At 42.2% G+C, this 17,315-nt stretch overlaps 1 protein-coding gene across 1 annotated transcript in view; it reads left to right on the top strand.

Moving 5' to 3' along the window:
- LOC119657176 overlaps positions 1-17,315 on the top strand; it is a 42,823-nt gene that overhangs the window by 23,864 nt on the left and 1,644 nt on the right. The window contains exon 2 of the mRNA XM_038063963.1: positions 7,250-7,474. Within this exon, the coding sequence (XP_037919891.1) occupies positions 7,379-7,474 (96 nt within the window). The 5' untranslated portion in view covers positions 7,250-7,378. The remainder of the gene's footprint in view (positions 1-7,249; positions 7,475-17,315) is intronic.

Raw genomic sequence — 17,315 nt, 5'->3', positions numbered from 1 at the left:
AATCTCGGACAGTGTAACAATACAAGCTCTGGGACTCCATCACAATTTGGACAGTCGGATGAGGTCTCCAATTTAAACCTGTGAAGGTATTGGAGATATCCTCCATGTCCCGTGAGAAACTGGGTGAGATTATAATTAATCTCACCGTGTCGTCTCTCCAACCACTCCTTGATGGCAGGAATGTGCCTGTGCGTCCACCGGTCCTTTCCCGAGCGTTTCCACCGCTCTTGCCATCTATTTATGGATCTCTCCCTCTTAGCATTCTTCCTCTGCGATAAGGAAGAGATTGGCTTCGCATGGTATATATTCGCCATCTCATCTGCCAAGATGTCAATCGGCATCATTCCAGAGATGACGAATGCTGCATCATCTGAGACAGTCCTGAAGGCAGAGCATACCCTCAGAGCTGTCCTCCTGTAGACTGCATTCAGTTTGCTAGTGTTAACTGACATCCGCAATGCCTCGCTCCAAACTAGGGTCGCATAGAGCATGATTGAGGTCACCGCTCTGGCTATAAGCAACCTAGAGGTATGCCGTGCCCCTCCCACGGTCGGCATCATCCTCGCCAGGGCCATACTGGCAGTGGATGATTTATCACAAACATACTGTACGTGTTGCTTATAGCTGAGCTTCCTGTCTGTCACCACCCCCAAGTATTTGATGGTCGGTTTGGAAGTGATGATAAGATTCCCAATTCTAATACAGGCGTAGTTTCTCTTCCGGCGCTTCGTGGTTAGGACCGCTTCTGTTTTTTCCTCCGCAAGCGTCAAACCAGAGCTCTCCAACCAGCATTTGACAGCACTAATTGCCTCGCTTGAGTATAACTCAGCATCTTCAAGATGGTTTGCGACAACAATCAGTGCAATGTCGTCAGCGTAACCCACCACTGTGGCTTCCTCCGGAAGGGGAAGATTAAGTACATCGTTGTACATGATGTTCCACAGTAGTGGGCCCAATACGGAGCCCTGTGGGACACCCGCGGAAACAAGGTACTCCTGCGGTCCGTCATCGGTGTCATACCAGAGCCTCCTTTCAGTTGAGTAACTATTGACGATAGCAGCGAGATAGGCGGGAATACCAACCTTCGCTAGGGATTTCCGTATTAGATTCCAATTGGCCGAATTGAATGCGTTTTTCACGTCGAGGGTTACTACCACGCAATATTTGCTGGTACTACCCCTTCCGTGAATTGCATCTTCGGCCAAGCCAGTAACCAATTTGATGGCATCAATGGTTAATCTGGCTTTACGGAACTCGTACTGCCGAACTGAAAGGCCGCCTTGACTCTCAACAACCGGGAGTAATCTATTATAGATTACCCGCTCCAACATTTTCTACCCACCGTGTCCAAAAGACATATGGGTCGGTATGACGATTGTTCACCTGGAGGTTTACCAGGCTTAAGCAGAATTACCAACTTCTGTCGCTTCCAAGCCGCCGGAAATATTCCCTCGGACATGCACGCTTCGAACAACTCAGCGAACATGTCCGGCCTGGATTTCACGGCAAGCTTAAGGGCCTTATTCAGTACTCCGTCCAGGCCCAGCGCTTTATTGTCTCCTATTCTGCCGCAGATCTCCAGCAGTTCGTCTCTGATGACTGGAGGAATTGCCGTCACATTCAGAGGTGGTTGGAATATGTCGGTGCTCTCCTCTTGCTGGGGGAATAACCCCTGAATGCTTTTCAGCAAGAGGGTGGGACACGTGATCTGCAGAGAGGAGCGGCCTCTGAATCGTCCCATCACTATTCTATAAGCACCCCCCACGGGTTTATGTCCGCTTCTGAGCAGAGCGCCTTAAAGCATTTCGTCCTGCTTCGCTGGATGGCGAGCTTGAGTGTTTTGCGGGCTGCCTTATAGGCGCACTCTTTCTGCCCCTGATCGACTCTACCTACCGCCCTCTGAGCCGCTTTTCTCGCTCGGTGGCAGGCTCATCGAAGACCGGTCAGTTCATCATTCCACCAGTAGTTTGGTTTTCTACTGGCGAATGAGCACCTCCTAGGCATGGACACGTCACATGCTTTGGCGATGCATTGAGCCAGATGGACGGCTCTTTCCGTAGAGGCGCCTGCTTGATCAGGTTGATCTAACCGCACCTGTATGAAGGTCTGCTCATCCAAAGATTTTGCAGACCAGCCTGAAACCTTTTCCGGTTTCGGGCATGATAGCTCTTTGGCCTGAGGGTCGACACATGTCTGAAAGAAGATTGCCTGGTGATCGCTGTGGGTGTAGCGTTCGCTGACGCACCAGGACATACCACGCGCCAGCGAAGGGCTGATAAAGGTCAGGTCTACAACCGAGCCTGACCCCCCTTTCTGAAGGTGTTTGCAGCATCTTCGTTAGCCAAAACTATGTCCATCTGCGCAAAAGCTTCTAATAGACTGCGCCCCTTAGCATTTGATTCTCTGCTACCCCACTCTAGGGCCCAAGCATTGAAATCACCAGCAATCACCTTTGGACTTCGTCCCCTTGCGTCGAGAACAAGATTATCAAGCATTTGCTCGAATTCAGGCAGTGTCAAAGTTGGTGGGGCGTAGCAGCTGTATATATATGATATACACCACTTATTTTCGCCCACACGAAGCCACTGGCTGCCTGACTTACAGTACATTGTATGGCCTGTCGACCACAAGCCCATATCGCCGCTCCACCAGTCGAATCTGTGACCCATACGCCACCGTGATGGTTTCTATACGGTTCACTTATGATGGCAACTTCCATCTTAGATTCGAACGTGGTCTGCTCAAGTAAATCCTGAGCGACCCTGCAATGATTGAGGTTTATTTGAATAAACCTCATTTTCTCATTGCAGTGAGCGCCTTCCTAAATTCCGGACATTTGGCCCTTCCGGCAATGTGCCGGTTATCCTGTCCCTCTTTTGCTTCGCACAATAGGCATTTGGGGTCCCTATTGCACTCTCTGGCAATATGGCCTTTCTCCCCACACCTTCTGCATCGATCAGACCGATCAATGCTGCTGGTGCATGCCTTCGCGAAGTGCCCAAACATGAGGCATTTAAAGTACCTCTTTTGTGAAGTTTGCTCCCTTAATCGGCAGACAACCCATCCAATCCGAACCCTTCCGGCAGCCAACAATATCTGCGCTGCCTCCGCTGGCACTCGTATGGTGGCCGTTTGAGGGCCACCATAGGCTTTCCGTAGACCGACAACAGACTCCTCTGTAAGTTCTTTCAACTTGAATTGCTCCTTCAGAGCAGTACAAATTTCTCCTTTCGATGTAACTTCATCGAGATCCTTACATTGTATATAGATCTCATGTTTTTGGGCACGCACTGCGACATTCTCTCCAAGTGAGTTTTTCACTTGAGTTCGAAAGTCATCAGTTTTGCCACCGCTGGATCTTTTCAGCTCGAAGATGAGATCCCCTTTCTGGGTTCTCCGGATTCTGTTCACATTTCCGCTCAGATGGTTTAGGTCGGGATCAGCTTTGACCTTTTTGAGTATCTCCACGTAGGACAGATTACCCTTACTGGAGATAACAATCGCATCTGGACGAGTTCGCACTTTTGCTTTTCGTTTCGCTTTTTTGTTGGTAACTTTAGTCCATCCATCGTTTTCGTTCGTCTTCGCAACGCTGGTCGAGTTTCCTAGATTCGCTGTATGCTTTCCTCCTTCTGAGCTGTTGATGTTGGTTTTCAGGGTGTCCTGTCCGCCTTTTTTTCTCTTAGGCGCCTGCTGATTATTTAAAGGATCCCCCTCTTTTTCATGTAGTCGCTTATTTCGCTGGGATTCGATGGTAGCACGGTTAGGCGTCACTTGGGTCGCTTGTGATACTGTTGGCACAGCGGGGTTCGACGTGTTCTTATTATTCTTTTCCTATATCTGTGATCTATTATAGAGGACTCTAATAGCCCTCACCATATTCTTTATGGCTTGGTGCACGTTGTGCTTGTCCTTGATAAACTCGGACAGCTCAACTATTTTTGCCCCAAGCTGGGTGAAGGGTAATTCCTCCGGATCGCGACTCTGCTCTCTATAAGTCCCGGCAGGGTTACTCCTTTTACATGGTCCTTCACTTTTGGCCTGCACTTTATCCTTCATCATCTTTGGCATTGGTGGAGATCTCAAAGTTGAAGAGCTTCTTTTGAATGGATTATCTTCCTTGTTCCTGGAGCGCCTCCTGCTATCGAGCATCTTGAACATGTGCGGTGGGTGTTGTCACGGTTTTTGTTGTCCAAAAAGCTGCTTTTAGTTCATCTTTGTTTGGTCTTGTTATTGGTGTTCTCGGTAAAGTCGTACTTCGCTTGAATACCTCCTTCTCCAGATCCAAATCACTTGTAGTATTATATGCCAAGGTGGCCAAGTTGTCCACCACCGAGGCACTGCGGTCGAGGGATATCGACAACCGGGAGCCCGCTTGCTCACTCCCAAAAGCCGCCGGTACTGGGGTTCCGAGCCCCTGCACCGTAAGTTTCCTCCTTCTCTCGTCTTCCATGGTGGTTTTATGTTCTGGGTATCCTTCCCATAGCCATTTCGGTCCGTGGACCAGAGATGAGCAAGCACTAGCCCATGCACAGTCAGAAAAGAAAAGTGCATGAACACATATTTACACATCAATAGGTATGCCCCAATCCGCCAGCTGGGGTCGCGCCTGATGGGAGATCTCACAGGAGGCGATGTCTGTCTGTCCGTTTGTCTCTCTCTGTCTGTCACACCAGATTTATTCCGAAACGACTGGACCGATTGTCATAAAGAATGCGTGGTCTTCTTGACAAATAGCAAGTGGCGTCATTTTGTGTTGAGTTTAAGGGGGGACTCTCCCCATACATCCGAAAGGAGGGTGAACATTTTTTTCACTGAATGTTGCCATGTGAGGTATTAAATGAAAGTGGTCAATTAGTACTGGTCGAAACTGGTCCCATATTTTATTTCGGTTGAATCGTAGGAGAGTGAGGGCTCAAAATATGACCACCAGAAAGTGTAACAGGTCTCGTTCTCAGAACCTATCCAACCAAGAAATGTGAAAAAAAAATCACAGTGATATATCTAAACGACGTCTAAGTCTCAAAGTATATTCTGTTTCGATATCTAGACAAATAAAGTTAATAATAGTATATTAGCACATTAGAACAGAAAAATTCTTGCCGGTATGGTAGAGGATTAATATCAGAGACACATGACCTTAAGTTCATGAATAATTCAAGCTAAGGAGCTACAATTAATAACAAGGCGAAAATTTCATGATTTCAAATTAACGGGTGAATCAGTTACTGCTGACATTGAAGCTGATTCTCAATATCCACACCCATTGAAAGAGATTATTATCAAAGGAGGTTATCCAGGGAGTAAAATCTTTAATTTCTCATATCTAGGATCGAAAATCACAACCGATAACAGCTACGATGATGAAATCCGCGCACGGTTGTTGCCAGCCAACAGATTCTATTTCAGCTTACAAAAACTGTTCCGCTCAAAACGTCTCACCATAGGGTCAAAGCTCTTACTGTACAAGACTATGATCTTGCCAGTCCTCATGTATTCCTCGGAAACTTGAGTTCTTAGCAAGAAAAATTGCGAACTCTTGGCTGTGTTCGAGAGAAGAATCCTCCGAAGAATTTTTGGCCCCCTACATGAGGATGGACGATTCCGTAACCTACAAAATGACGAAATCTATGAGCGATACCATGACCGTCCGGTTGTGGATAAAATCCGGCTCGGTGGTGCCGGGTGGGTGGGTCACTTAATCCGTATGGATGAGAATGATCCCACCCGGAAAGAAAAAGAAGACGAGGCAGACCCTGCCTAAGATGGAGCGATGGCGTAGGTCAGGACGACAGACAGCTTTTAGGGATATCGAATTGGTGGACCTTGGCGCAAAACCGGGATGTCTGGAGTTCCTTATTAAGGCAGGCCTAGACCGGGTACCGGTTGTTGCGCCGGTGATGATGATGAAAATCTTTAATACAGATGAAACTGTCTTATACTAGAAAGGAATGCCAGAAAGGACATTTACATCGAAGCAAGAGAAAGCTGTTCCTGATTTCAAGATTTAGAGGGATCATTGTTATAAGCAATGTTAAAGGCGATTTGAACTGTAAACCGTTGTATCAATAAAATCTCTTTTATTGTTTACTGGTGATCCGATAGAAAAGGATGAATGGCAAGCAAAATATAAATATTCGAAGACTAGTTTTTGTAATGCTTTTGCCCTGAAGTCGAAAGATATTGGAATGAAAGTAACATAGCCTTCGAAGTTTTGTTAGTTGTGGATAATGCACCCAGCCAGCTTCTGAATTTGTCTGACCACCATTCTAATCTATTAGTTGCTTCAATGTTTGCTTTTAAACGTTACTATATTAAAGGATCTCGAAAGCAGTTTATTAATCGGAGAATCTAGGAAGAAATGCAATATTTTTGAAGCTATCAAAAGCATAAATCTAGCTTAGAATGAGGTTAAAAGTTCAACCCTCAATGCCGCGTGGAAGAAGTTAGGACTGTGCAAATCAGAATATAGAGATTCCGAAGTTTCAGAAATTGTTATAATCGGCCGTAGAATCCTAGGTAATGGTGCGTGGCTTGTGGATGTTATCGAGTTTATTGAAGCAAACGGAGAGGAGTTGCCACTAGAAGATCTGTTAATGCAGCTAGAAGACAATAAACCCATAGGTGGAGACGAAGTTGATGATGAAGTCTCAATACAAAATGAATTGCCTTTGACAACATTATCTCAGTTCCTGCAGTTAGCCTACGCCAAAAAGCTCCAGATATGAATCCAGATGGGGAAAGGAGGGAACAATTTTGCAGAAATTTGGCAGCAAAAGTAATTCCTTATAAAGAATTATACTGAAAAAGGGAAAATAAGAGGAAACAAACAAGACTTTCTGACTTTTATCAAATTTAGTTGCAGCTGACGATCCCATGCCACCAGTACAGTATCAACTTCTAGGATGAACTTAAAGAGGAGTTTCGACAAACTATGGAAATATGCCATTACTAACTCTGGATTGGATTGGATTTTCAGTTCAATAGGTTTTGAGAACGGAGTTTGTTTCTCTTTTGCGGCACGCATTGGATGCCGTTTAAACAATATTCTGAAAAAAATCATACCTCTATTTCGCATATGTGTGGGCTCTCCCCCTTAAACTCAACACAAAATTATGCACTGCATGTGAGGGGTCATGGGCTATACATATATTCCCACAAAATTTTCTGACAATACCTCCAGCCGTTTCCAAGTAACTTCTGTGTATGAAACTTAAAAATAGTGATGAATCCTTTCTTTTCTTTTCAGCTGTACGATAAAGTTAACATGGACGAATTATCAGAAAACTTCAAGAACAGGAAACATAGGTTCAAAGCTTATATTTGGCTAACGTAGCATGACTTAATTTGTGGACATTATTGGACAGTTAAATTTAAGATGATCTTTACCGGGGCCCATGGCCGTAGAAAGGCTGAGCATGATCATCTCCGTAATCAGGAGAAGCTACGGCAATTTCGCAATGCAAACCGCGAGGTAAGTAATTTCCCTCTAACTCATCATATGCTCAAATTAACCACCCCTGCACAATAAAAACAAGTTCATATAAAGCGAAGAGAAGGTTTCAACTCTGGTGGATTTAAGAATTTTATGTGCAGGCAGGGCAGACAGGGCAGGCAGGCAGGGCTGTTAAGTTGATCGAAAAATGCATAGTCTTTTTTCATTTCGGTTACGGGAAGGGTGACTGTTTTAAGTATTGTGCAAAATAAAACCCTATTAAAATCGATTCACTGTCGGTCTGTATGTCTGTTACACGCACTTTTTTCCAAAATGGCTACACTGATTCAAGCGAAATTTTGTACGGCGAGAGGTAACATTTTTTTTTTAACCGTATATAGTCATCTGGAGTATCAAATGAAAGACCCTGATGTGTGCCAAAATGTGCACACTTAAAATGACCCAGGACTCATTTTCGGAAACAATCCAACCCAGAAAACTGAAAAAATAAAAGTGGTGCGCTTATACGAAATCTAGGCATCAAAACATGTCCCATTCCCATATTTGCTCAAATAAACTTAGAAATAGTATATTACCAACTTTTACAAATTGACTGAAAAAAAACCCTCAAGTTCATCCTACTAAATTTTCCACCGGCATAGGCCAAGTTTCATGAAAATCTGGGTATTACTATCAAAGTTATAGCAAACTTATCAATTTCGTGCGAATTTACTGCATTCTAAGCCATGGAAATAAGATGCTAACGTCATAATTAACAGGAATGATTGACATTTAAGTGAAATATTGAAACTTCATTCATCTACTTCTCCCAGTTTTTTCTAAGATTATGTGTGAAACAAAACCTTATAGAATCCAGTCGATCTCTGCCTTTCCGTCTGCCTATCTCTCTGTGTGTCTGTCATACCCAATTTATTCGAAACCGGTGAAACGAAAGGGAGCGACGACGCAAAATATGACCCCCAAAAGTGCAAGTGTAAGTGTTCTCAAAACCTATCCAACCGAAAAATCTGAAAAAAATCACAGTGCTGTATCTAAACGAAATCTCGCCCGCAAAATACATATATAGGTATATATTTTAGAAATTTTATGGAAAACCCCCCTGAAGTTCATGCTAGAACTACAAAATTTGGCACTTGCATAAGGGATAACATAAGGCATAACATTTTGTGTGAATTTCGTGTATTCTAAAACGTGTATGACGTCATCATAACATATCAATTTGTTGATCAAAGGGAAACTTTTCATTTGAGTTTTTTAATCATTTATATATCAATATCGTTGAAAATTTCTCACATAAGATGAACACAAAACCCTCCGGTATTCCGACTTGTTTCATTTCCTGTTCTTCATATTTGCGAATAATATTGCACTTTTTGGTCGAATCGTATGAGGTTGACTATTGTCAATACAGTGCTTTCCAGATTGATTATTAAAATCGATTCACTGTCTGTCTGTCTGTTTGACTGTCTTTTACATGCACTTTTCTCCAGAACGGATAAACCGAACCGAACGAAATTTGGTGTATATATGGGAACTATGATTGATACGACCACAAACATACTTGGCCCCAGCCGCAAAAAGAGTTGGACCGGCTGGTTTGAAGATGAATGTAAGCTAGCAACGGAACGGAAGAATGCCGCATTCCAGGCGCGGAAGTTTTACCAACAAGTCAGCAGGATGAAGCTTTATACACATCGATGCTCATCCTGCCGAGACAAAGAGGGAAATCTAATTTCCGACAGAATGGGCATATTGGAGCGATGGGTTAAGCACTTCGATGAGCTACTGAACAACCAGAAGATCGGCGAGTTAGAGGTCCCGCCAACTGAAGACGACGGACAAATACTGCCACCACCAAGTATAGAAGAAACAGTCCGTGCAATTCCGTGGTCTATGCTGACGATATCGACATCATGGGAAGAACAACCCGAAACGTACAAACTGCCTTCATCCAGATCGAGCAGGAGGCGCGAGATCTTGGGCTACACATCAATGAAGGCAAAACAACCAACCAACCAACCAACAATATCAAACCGCAACAACATAAAACCGCACTGGTCAGACGGGAAGAAAAGATAGAAGAATACAACTTTGAGACCGTTGATAATTTCTCCTATCTAGGGTCGAAAATCACAACCCATAGCAGCTACGATGATGAAATCCGCCCACGGTTGTTGTCAGCCAACAGAGCCTATTTCAGCTTACAGAAACTGTTCGGCTCGAAACGTCTCACCATAGGGTCAAAGCTCTTACTGTACAAGACAATGATCTTGCCAGTCCTCATCTATTCCTCGGAAACTTGGGTTCTTAGCAATTGCGAACTCTTGGCCGCGTTCAAGAGAAGAATCCTCCGAAGAACTTTTGGCCCCCTATATGAGGATGGACGATTCCGTAGCCACAACCGTCAGGTTGTGGATAAAATCCGGTTCAATAGGTTACGGTGGGGGGGGGTCACTTAATCCGTATGGATGAGGATGACCCAGCTTGGAAAGTTTATAAGGGTAATATCTATGATAGAGAAAGTAGACGAAGCAGATCCTGCCTAAGGTGGAGCGATGGCGTAGGTCAGGACGACAGACAGCTTTTAGGGATATCGAATTGGTCATCGAATATAGTCATGTAGAGTATCAAATGAAAGGTCTCAGCTAGTACTTTCCGAATGCAATATTAGTTTTGAATTCACAGAATATGGTCATGTGAGGTTTTAAATAAAAGGATTCGATTACTACTTTTAGTACATATGTATATGGATACTTTCGTACAAGGAGTAAGTTTCTTTATTTAGGATTAGTACAATATTTATGTCTTTGATATGTATGTACAGATGTATATCTGGTATTTAGTAGTTAATAAAGCAATATTTCACATATTTAGCTATGTGCGACTTGAAAACGCTGCATGGAGAATTATTCAGATAAGATGAAAACAAAACCTTTATATCAAAAGCACCAAGATTCCGGTATCCTGACTTTTCGCAATTCAGAAACATTCATAAATGTACATATTTGTGTATGCACATATGTGCGCACCGTGTGGTAATCTTGTGCAAAATTTGGTTATATTTGATAATTGAAAACACAATATAAGTTAGAAATGAGATGATCATTAGCGGAACGTTTTCAATTGACTAATAGTAAGTAACACGAAAATTAGTTACTAACAAATTGGCCAACAGTTTTGACTATTAATATTGATTACTAACAACTATGTAAAAATTGAAATGAATTGGCCCCATTATGTTTGAAAGATTTTGAGATTTCCTTATGAATTGAGTGTAATTAACATGGATGTTTTTGGACTGGGCAATAATGCAAAATTTGGATGTTGCTTGTCAAGGATTGTCGGAGCAATGTTGCCGCCCGTGTGTTTATAAAGATATCATGAAGAAGCTTGCCATCTTAAAACAATCATATTATTTTGGGTGGAATGGTTTTGTCTAGCGGCTTTGATCAGCTAATTATCATATTAGCCGCATAATGAGGTAACCATCAAATTAGTTAACTGCTACACAACATTAGTTCCCAATATGAATGTATGTCTTTCAAACGCACCAAGGAATATTTTGTCTTTCTCAATATTGTTCCAAAAAATCTGTGGTGACGCGCTACTTAAAGGTCGACATCCGCGTTCAGTTATGCTTGTCAATTTGGCCTGAGGTAAGGAAAACCGGTACATGTGCTCCGATATGCCCTGTCGACGGTCATCGCACACTGGCTTTGAGCAACAATTTTATGGACATACATCGTTTGTAAACATTTTTTATAAATGCGCACACTTAAAAATATTTCGAATTTGGGTCTCAACGCCTTCCACCTCCAGGCTTGTACTAATGATGCTGCTTTTCTTACCGGTACGTGGATGGTGTTTTCACTGGTCTGAACCGGGATGGCGGCCTTAAGACAAAAAATCAGGTGACATCTTTAGATCAAGCAAAGTATGTAGATCCACATGCCTCAGATAGGACCTATAGAATCTTATAGCAAGTCGGGAAACCAGAAGCCAGATGCTTAAGTTCAGTTGAGTGTGCAGTACGTAGCACGTAATATATGTATATATTATGTGAGGGTATCCACTTTCGGGCGATATTGACTTTTATAGTCTCGAAAGGAAATGACAACTTTGACCTATTATAACGTTGTTAGTAATAGTGCGATTTCTACCACTAGTACATCACTGGTAGAAACATGCGCCATGTTATAACCTACATTACTGCAAAATTTCGTGGTAATAGGATGAAGGTAAGGGGGCTTTTGCTGCCACTTACTAAAAATTGTAATAATATACTATTATTAACTTTATTTAAACAGATATCGGCATGGAAGGTATTTGGAACCTAGGTAACATATAGTGGCAGCCTTGTGATTTTTTTCAGATTTTTCGGTTGGGTAGTTTCTGAGAATCGTTCCGTTAAAGATATGATCACTTTCGACTCCCGCACTCCCCACCTTTCCAACAAATGTAAAAAATAACACCGGCTTGGCAAAATACTAATCGAGACCTTTCATTTGATATCCCACATGACTATATTTGGAGGAAAAAAAATGTACACACCCCTTTTGCATGTATGGGGACTCCTTTTAAATTCAACGTAAAAGGATGTAACTCATTATATGCGTGAGCGTTACAAGTTCCCACATTCATGCGAAATTTGGTGTCAATCGCTATATACCATCTCCGAGAAAAATGCGTGTAACCGACAGACAGACAGTCAACCGATTTTACTAAGGTTTTGTTTGCCACAAAACTTTAAAAATAGCTTAATTATTATTACATGACTATAATTGTAGTAATCATGACGAAATTTGTCAATTGCGTCTTTGGTTGCAGTGCAAACATACATATATCTATGCGCATTTGAGTTCATCATTTAGGCTTGCTGTGAACACGCTTGTAGATATGTGTATGCTTACGAAGTCCAACAACCCTTCACGGTACAGATGACCTGAAATGGGGATGAGGTCGATTGCTTTCAATTTGTGGGCACATAGGTACATTGAATCATATCTATATATCGCGTGCGTAGCAAACTGAAACGGTGGATTGAAATGCACATGTCGTGACCTCCACTTTCACTGTTCACTTCTTTTTAACACTCAAACTCTTTAGTTCCGTTTCTAATCAAATTTTATTAGTTATTATACTTAAATTTATTATTCATTACACTTAATTTACACTTACACTTACATTTACGTTACTTTACGCTACTTAAACTTTCCCTACCTTTCGGGTTCGCTTTTAAAAATCGACTCCCTCTTATATTTCCTTATGCTTATTCTAGACCTACCTTAACCTACTTTCTTATTCTCATTTGCCGACCCACGATTACCTCAAAACATGGTTAAGAGGTCAGTGCTGTTATGCAAACACTCAGCATTTTACAACACAATACTGACCGACAAGTATGTTCCGCATATTGTAATACAAAGCTTGCACTTTATATCACAATATCTATTACACACTTTTAGGTCGCGCCCAATGAGTCACCTCACACACAAGTATATCAACATTCCCAATTCAGAAACATACATACACATATATGGTGCATTTCGTAAACGGCCATTGTATTGATGTACAATTCAGATGGAAAACATTGTCAGATATAGACACACTCATACGTCTATCTGACGGTCTGATCACCAAAGTCGATGGTAAGTGACCAAATGGTTGGCCGAAAAGAAGGGTAGTTTTATACGCTGGATGGAGATTTAAGGGGGTCATCCCGTGTGTCGGATCCACGGAATCGAATTTTTTTTTTGCCACCAATTGTGGTGCTCAGAGGTGGCGGTGAGGAAGACGGGGTGGCAACCCTGTCGGCCAAACCAAAACCAAGTGGCCGAGGAGAACCTCCATACTGGTGACACCGGGAGACGCTGTACTCACTTTGGTTTGCCGGCCGTGATGCAGTAGGCGAATGCTCCAAAGGCCTAATTAGGGCGATCAGACCTGAGTCTGCACGGGGACTCATCTGAAGTGGCAATTTTCGTCACGAAACCTTACCAGGGGTATACTGGTACCAAGGGAACCGGGATAGCCCCTGGACTCTCATACTTCGTTGTTGTGAGGACATCTCGGTTATTTGCGGTAGGCCCCCTAGTGGGAGCTTCATGGGGGTTCTGGTTATGCTCAAGCGAGAAGAGACCTTCGGGCCTCGGCGTGGTGTTGTGTTTCTTGCATCCACCAGTATGAATGCACTTGGTATAGACTGGTACCGTTGTTGCTTGTCTCAGCGGGGCTCTGATTGTGGTCACAAAATCAATCCGTGTCTGAAGAGGACCGTAGAATTAAGTCTCCACGACAGGTACCTACGTTAAACACCAGAGGGCTTAACTGCCACCAATTGTATCTGGATATAGTGTAGAATATATGGGCAAAGTGATTTTTTGATATTCGGAGTCGTTCGGAAATTATAGTGTTAAACAGTCACATGCCAGATTTACGTCGATGGCCATAATAAAGCGCGTATTTATCGGTCCGAATGATGTTCGAATCACTTCGCTAAAAGGACAAGAATTGAAACCAAGGCTGTACATGTGTTTCTTGAAGAAACCTAAGGTTTATGGACTAGGTACAGCTAATTAATGGTCTGTTAAGGTTTTATGGCTAAAAATCACCTTCTACTTTTAAAATGCGTTTTTCTCGAAACTGCATGCTGAAAAACGGCTGCCACCATAGCCAAAAATTTATCCAACGAAATTCTTTGAAATTTGACTTATTCAGAACATACTAAGATTCATTCGATATTTTTTTTTGTAATCATTGAAGAAGCCGTAAAAAAACTTCACAAAAAGAGTTTAACACGGCACGAAAAATTTAACTTTTAATATTTTTTAATAATCCTAGCTTGCGGACAGTTATAAAGTCTGTTCGTTAAAATATCATTTACCTTTTTTCTTTACGATGATCGCAATGCCCTCTAGTGTGGCAGCAGAAAAACACCTTTTTTGAAGATGGGTGTATAAATTGCTCTGTATATCAACAACGAACTATGCGATCGGGCCAGAAAAATTACCATGCATGATCAAGATATTAGTAAATATATGGTGAAAATTCGTGTTTGTATCTTCATCCAGTTCTTCACAAAAGATTTCTAAAAAAAGCAAAAAAAAAACGACCTTCACACTGGATGACCCCTTAAACGCCTCACGACTACATCCAGATCAAGCCTTTGATCGAAGGAAATGACACAACCGATCCCGACGAGGGATCCCTTGTGGACGAAAGCTGAAGAAACAGAAGATTATCGTTGGTCCAGGTTCCGTGTTGTCTCAGTAATAATCTTTTGTTCTATTGTCGTTAGAATCTGTTTTAATAATACTATTCGTTTCCATTATCGGTAAGATTTTTGCTTTGCTGGGTTGTCCCGAAGACGCTGTGCACTCCAAAAGACAATAGACTTTCCCTAATTAGTCCAAACACTGGATAATGAGGCAACGAGGCGTCCATTAATTTGTATTTGAACTTGTTAGCACTGATGAAGGGAACAAGTGGTTCCCGAAATATCAGTATTTGCAAGAATAAATATCCACATCGACGAAAAAGAAACAACAAGTTTTTTATTATTTCAGATAGTTAATCGTTGAAAACACCGCATAATTTCACTTAGAATTTGTATGGATTTGTAGCGGACTTTCTGCTCAATTTGGCTCAGGTACTCATTCACAGCTGAGTCGAATGGTGTCCGACGTCAAATTACAAATACAAATTCCGCTGCCACCAGTGAGATTCGAACCGCGACCTTCCGTACGACAGCCGTGTGCTCTAACCACTCAGCTATCCGGACACGGACAGCCGAATAATTAGACGGTTTATTATTTTCCGCAATTTTGGTTAACGAAATATCGGTGCATAATAGAATAAAAATTAAAAAAATTACCGGCAAATTTCATTAATATATACATATAAAGACATACGTCTGTCTCCAGTAATTGATACTGAGATTCTAATAACTAAAAAAAACTAAAGAAGAAAAGCGAAAACGCCGTTCATATAAGTTCACTTTATACATATGATGATGAAGTCATACACGTCTTAGAGTGCAATAAATTAACGTCAAAGGCAATACTTTGACCTTCAGTAACTTTATTAATAATGGTTGAATTGTGTTCAAACCTTCCAGAATAATGTCCTGTACAGATTTTTCAGTTGGGTAGGTTCGGCGAACGAGACTTGTTTCAATTTCACCGAATCTCAGGAATAAGATCAGTTCCGGAAAGTGCTAATCGATCCCTTTCATTTGATACCCCACGTGATCATATTCTGTGGAAAAGCACCCCCTTTCGCTTGTATGAGGAAATGTCATGGCAATTGGTTCAGCCGCTTCGGAGTAAAGTTGGTGTGACAGATGGACAGACAGAGATTGCGTCGATTTTAATAAGGTTCTGCTTCATACAAAACCTCAAAAACGTATAATTATTTCAACCAATTTAATGGTCCTTATACTCAAGGCGTTGGGGCAGCGAATCAATGCTTGAGGATAGGCAATGAGGCATTATCTGTCCTATATATAACAAGTCGGGAAACCGGAAGTTTGACGCTTCAGGTATAAAAGGTGTTAATGACAGTAACCTGCCCAGCCCGGAGCGATTTGAATATCTCCGGTCAATGCTATCAGCCATTGAATGCACAAAACCTTAAAAATGAAAATATCACGCAACGTAGCAATTAAAGAGGTATCGCGTTGCTGAGTAGCATCTATAAGATATTCCTGGCTATCTTGTTAAGGCGGATAGCCCCATACACCCAGAACATCATTGAATTGAGGATATGGATTCGGACGACGGCATATTGCAAGCAACAACACCCACTGTGGCAATTATGAAATCGAAGTTGCTGGGGGAATTTGAACGGCGTCTTAAAACTGAGCTGTACGGAAAAAATAAAATCGTGGCAATTAACTCCTTCATCATTCCTGTCCTTCTATATACTTTCGGTGTGATACACGGATACTACGGATTTAGAATCTGTCAATAGTAAGGGTAGTTCTTGCAAACAACAACATGCACAATAGAACTGCCGAAAAATTGAGGATCACTATCCCACGCCATCAGGGAGGAAGGGGGGTGCATTCTCTTCGTGAGTTTTTCTAGGAGAAACAATCCTCTAGCCAAATACATCAGGCTACCGTCATGGCAGATAACAAATTATCTCCTTTGAACTTGAGAAGCAGAGAATGGGATCCCATGTCGAATGTTACTTGAGTCCAACAGAAGATCGACATGTGGAAAGAGAAACCCATTCACGGAGGTCATATCAAAAATTTGTTGTTGTCAGGCATTGACATCGAAGTCTCCAACAAATGGTTGACTAATGGTGTACTTTTCTATGAAATCGAAGCATTCCTAACTTCAAGTCAGGAACACAAACAACAAAAAATTATAAACGGTACATTTTTCACGACTCCTCAATCACCAACTCCAGTTGTAGGTTATGCAACTGTGAAGAGGAGACCATCCAGCACATAACATCTGCGTGCAGGATGTTAAGCAGTACCGAGTACACCAATCGTCATAACTCTGTCTGCAAGATTCTCCATCAAAACCTTCCGTTGAAGTATAACTTAGTGGCAACCTACCATCCTTATTATAAGTATACTCCGCAGAAAATCTTGGAAAATGGTCAGGTCAAACTACTGTGGGATCACACTATTGCCACTGACCACAGTGTTAATCATAACAGACCCGATCTAGTTCTGCTTCTGAAGGAAGAACGAGCGTGCTTCATAATCGATGTAGCCGTACCGTTGGACCGGAACACTGTTGAAAAACAGCACGGAAAAATCCGGAACTAGGGCCCCTTGGCAGACAATATGAAGCAGACTTGGAGATTACAAAAGATCGAAGCAGTCCCAGTAGTAATTTCA

Source organism: Hermetia illucens, chromosome 5 (genome assembly GCF_905115235.1).
Source record: "Hermetia illucens chromosome 5, iHerIll2.2.curated.20191125, whole genome shotgun sequence".
Taxonomy (NCBI): Eukaryota; Metazoa; Arthropoda; class Insecta; order Diptera; family Stratiomyidae; genus Hermetia; species Hermetia illucens.
This window is presented reverse-complemented; position numbering and strand designations above follow the sequence as displayed.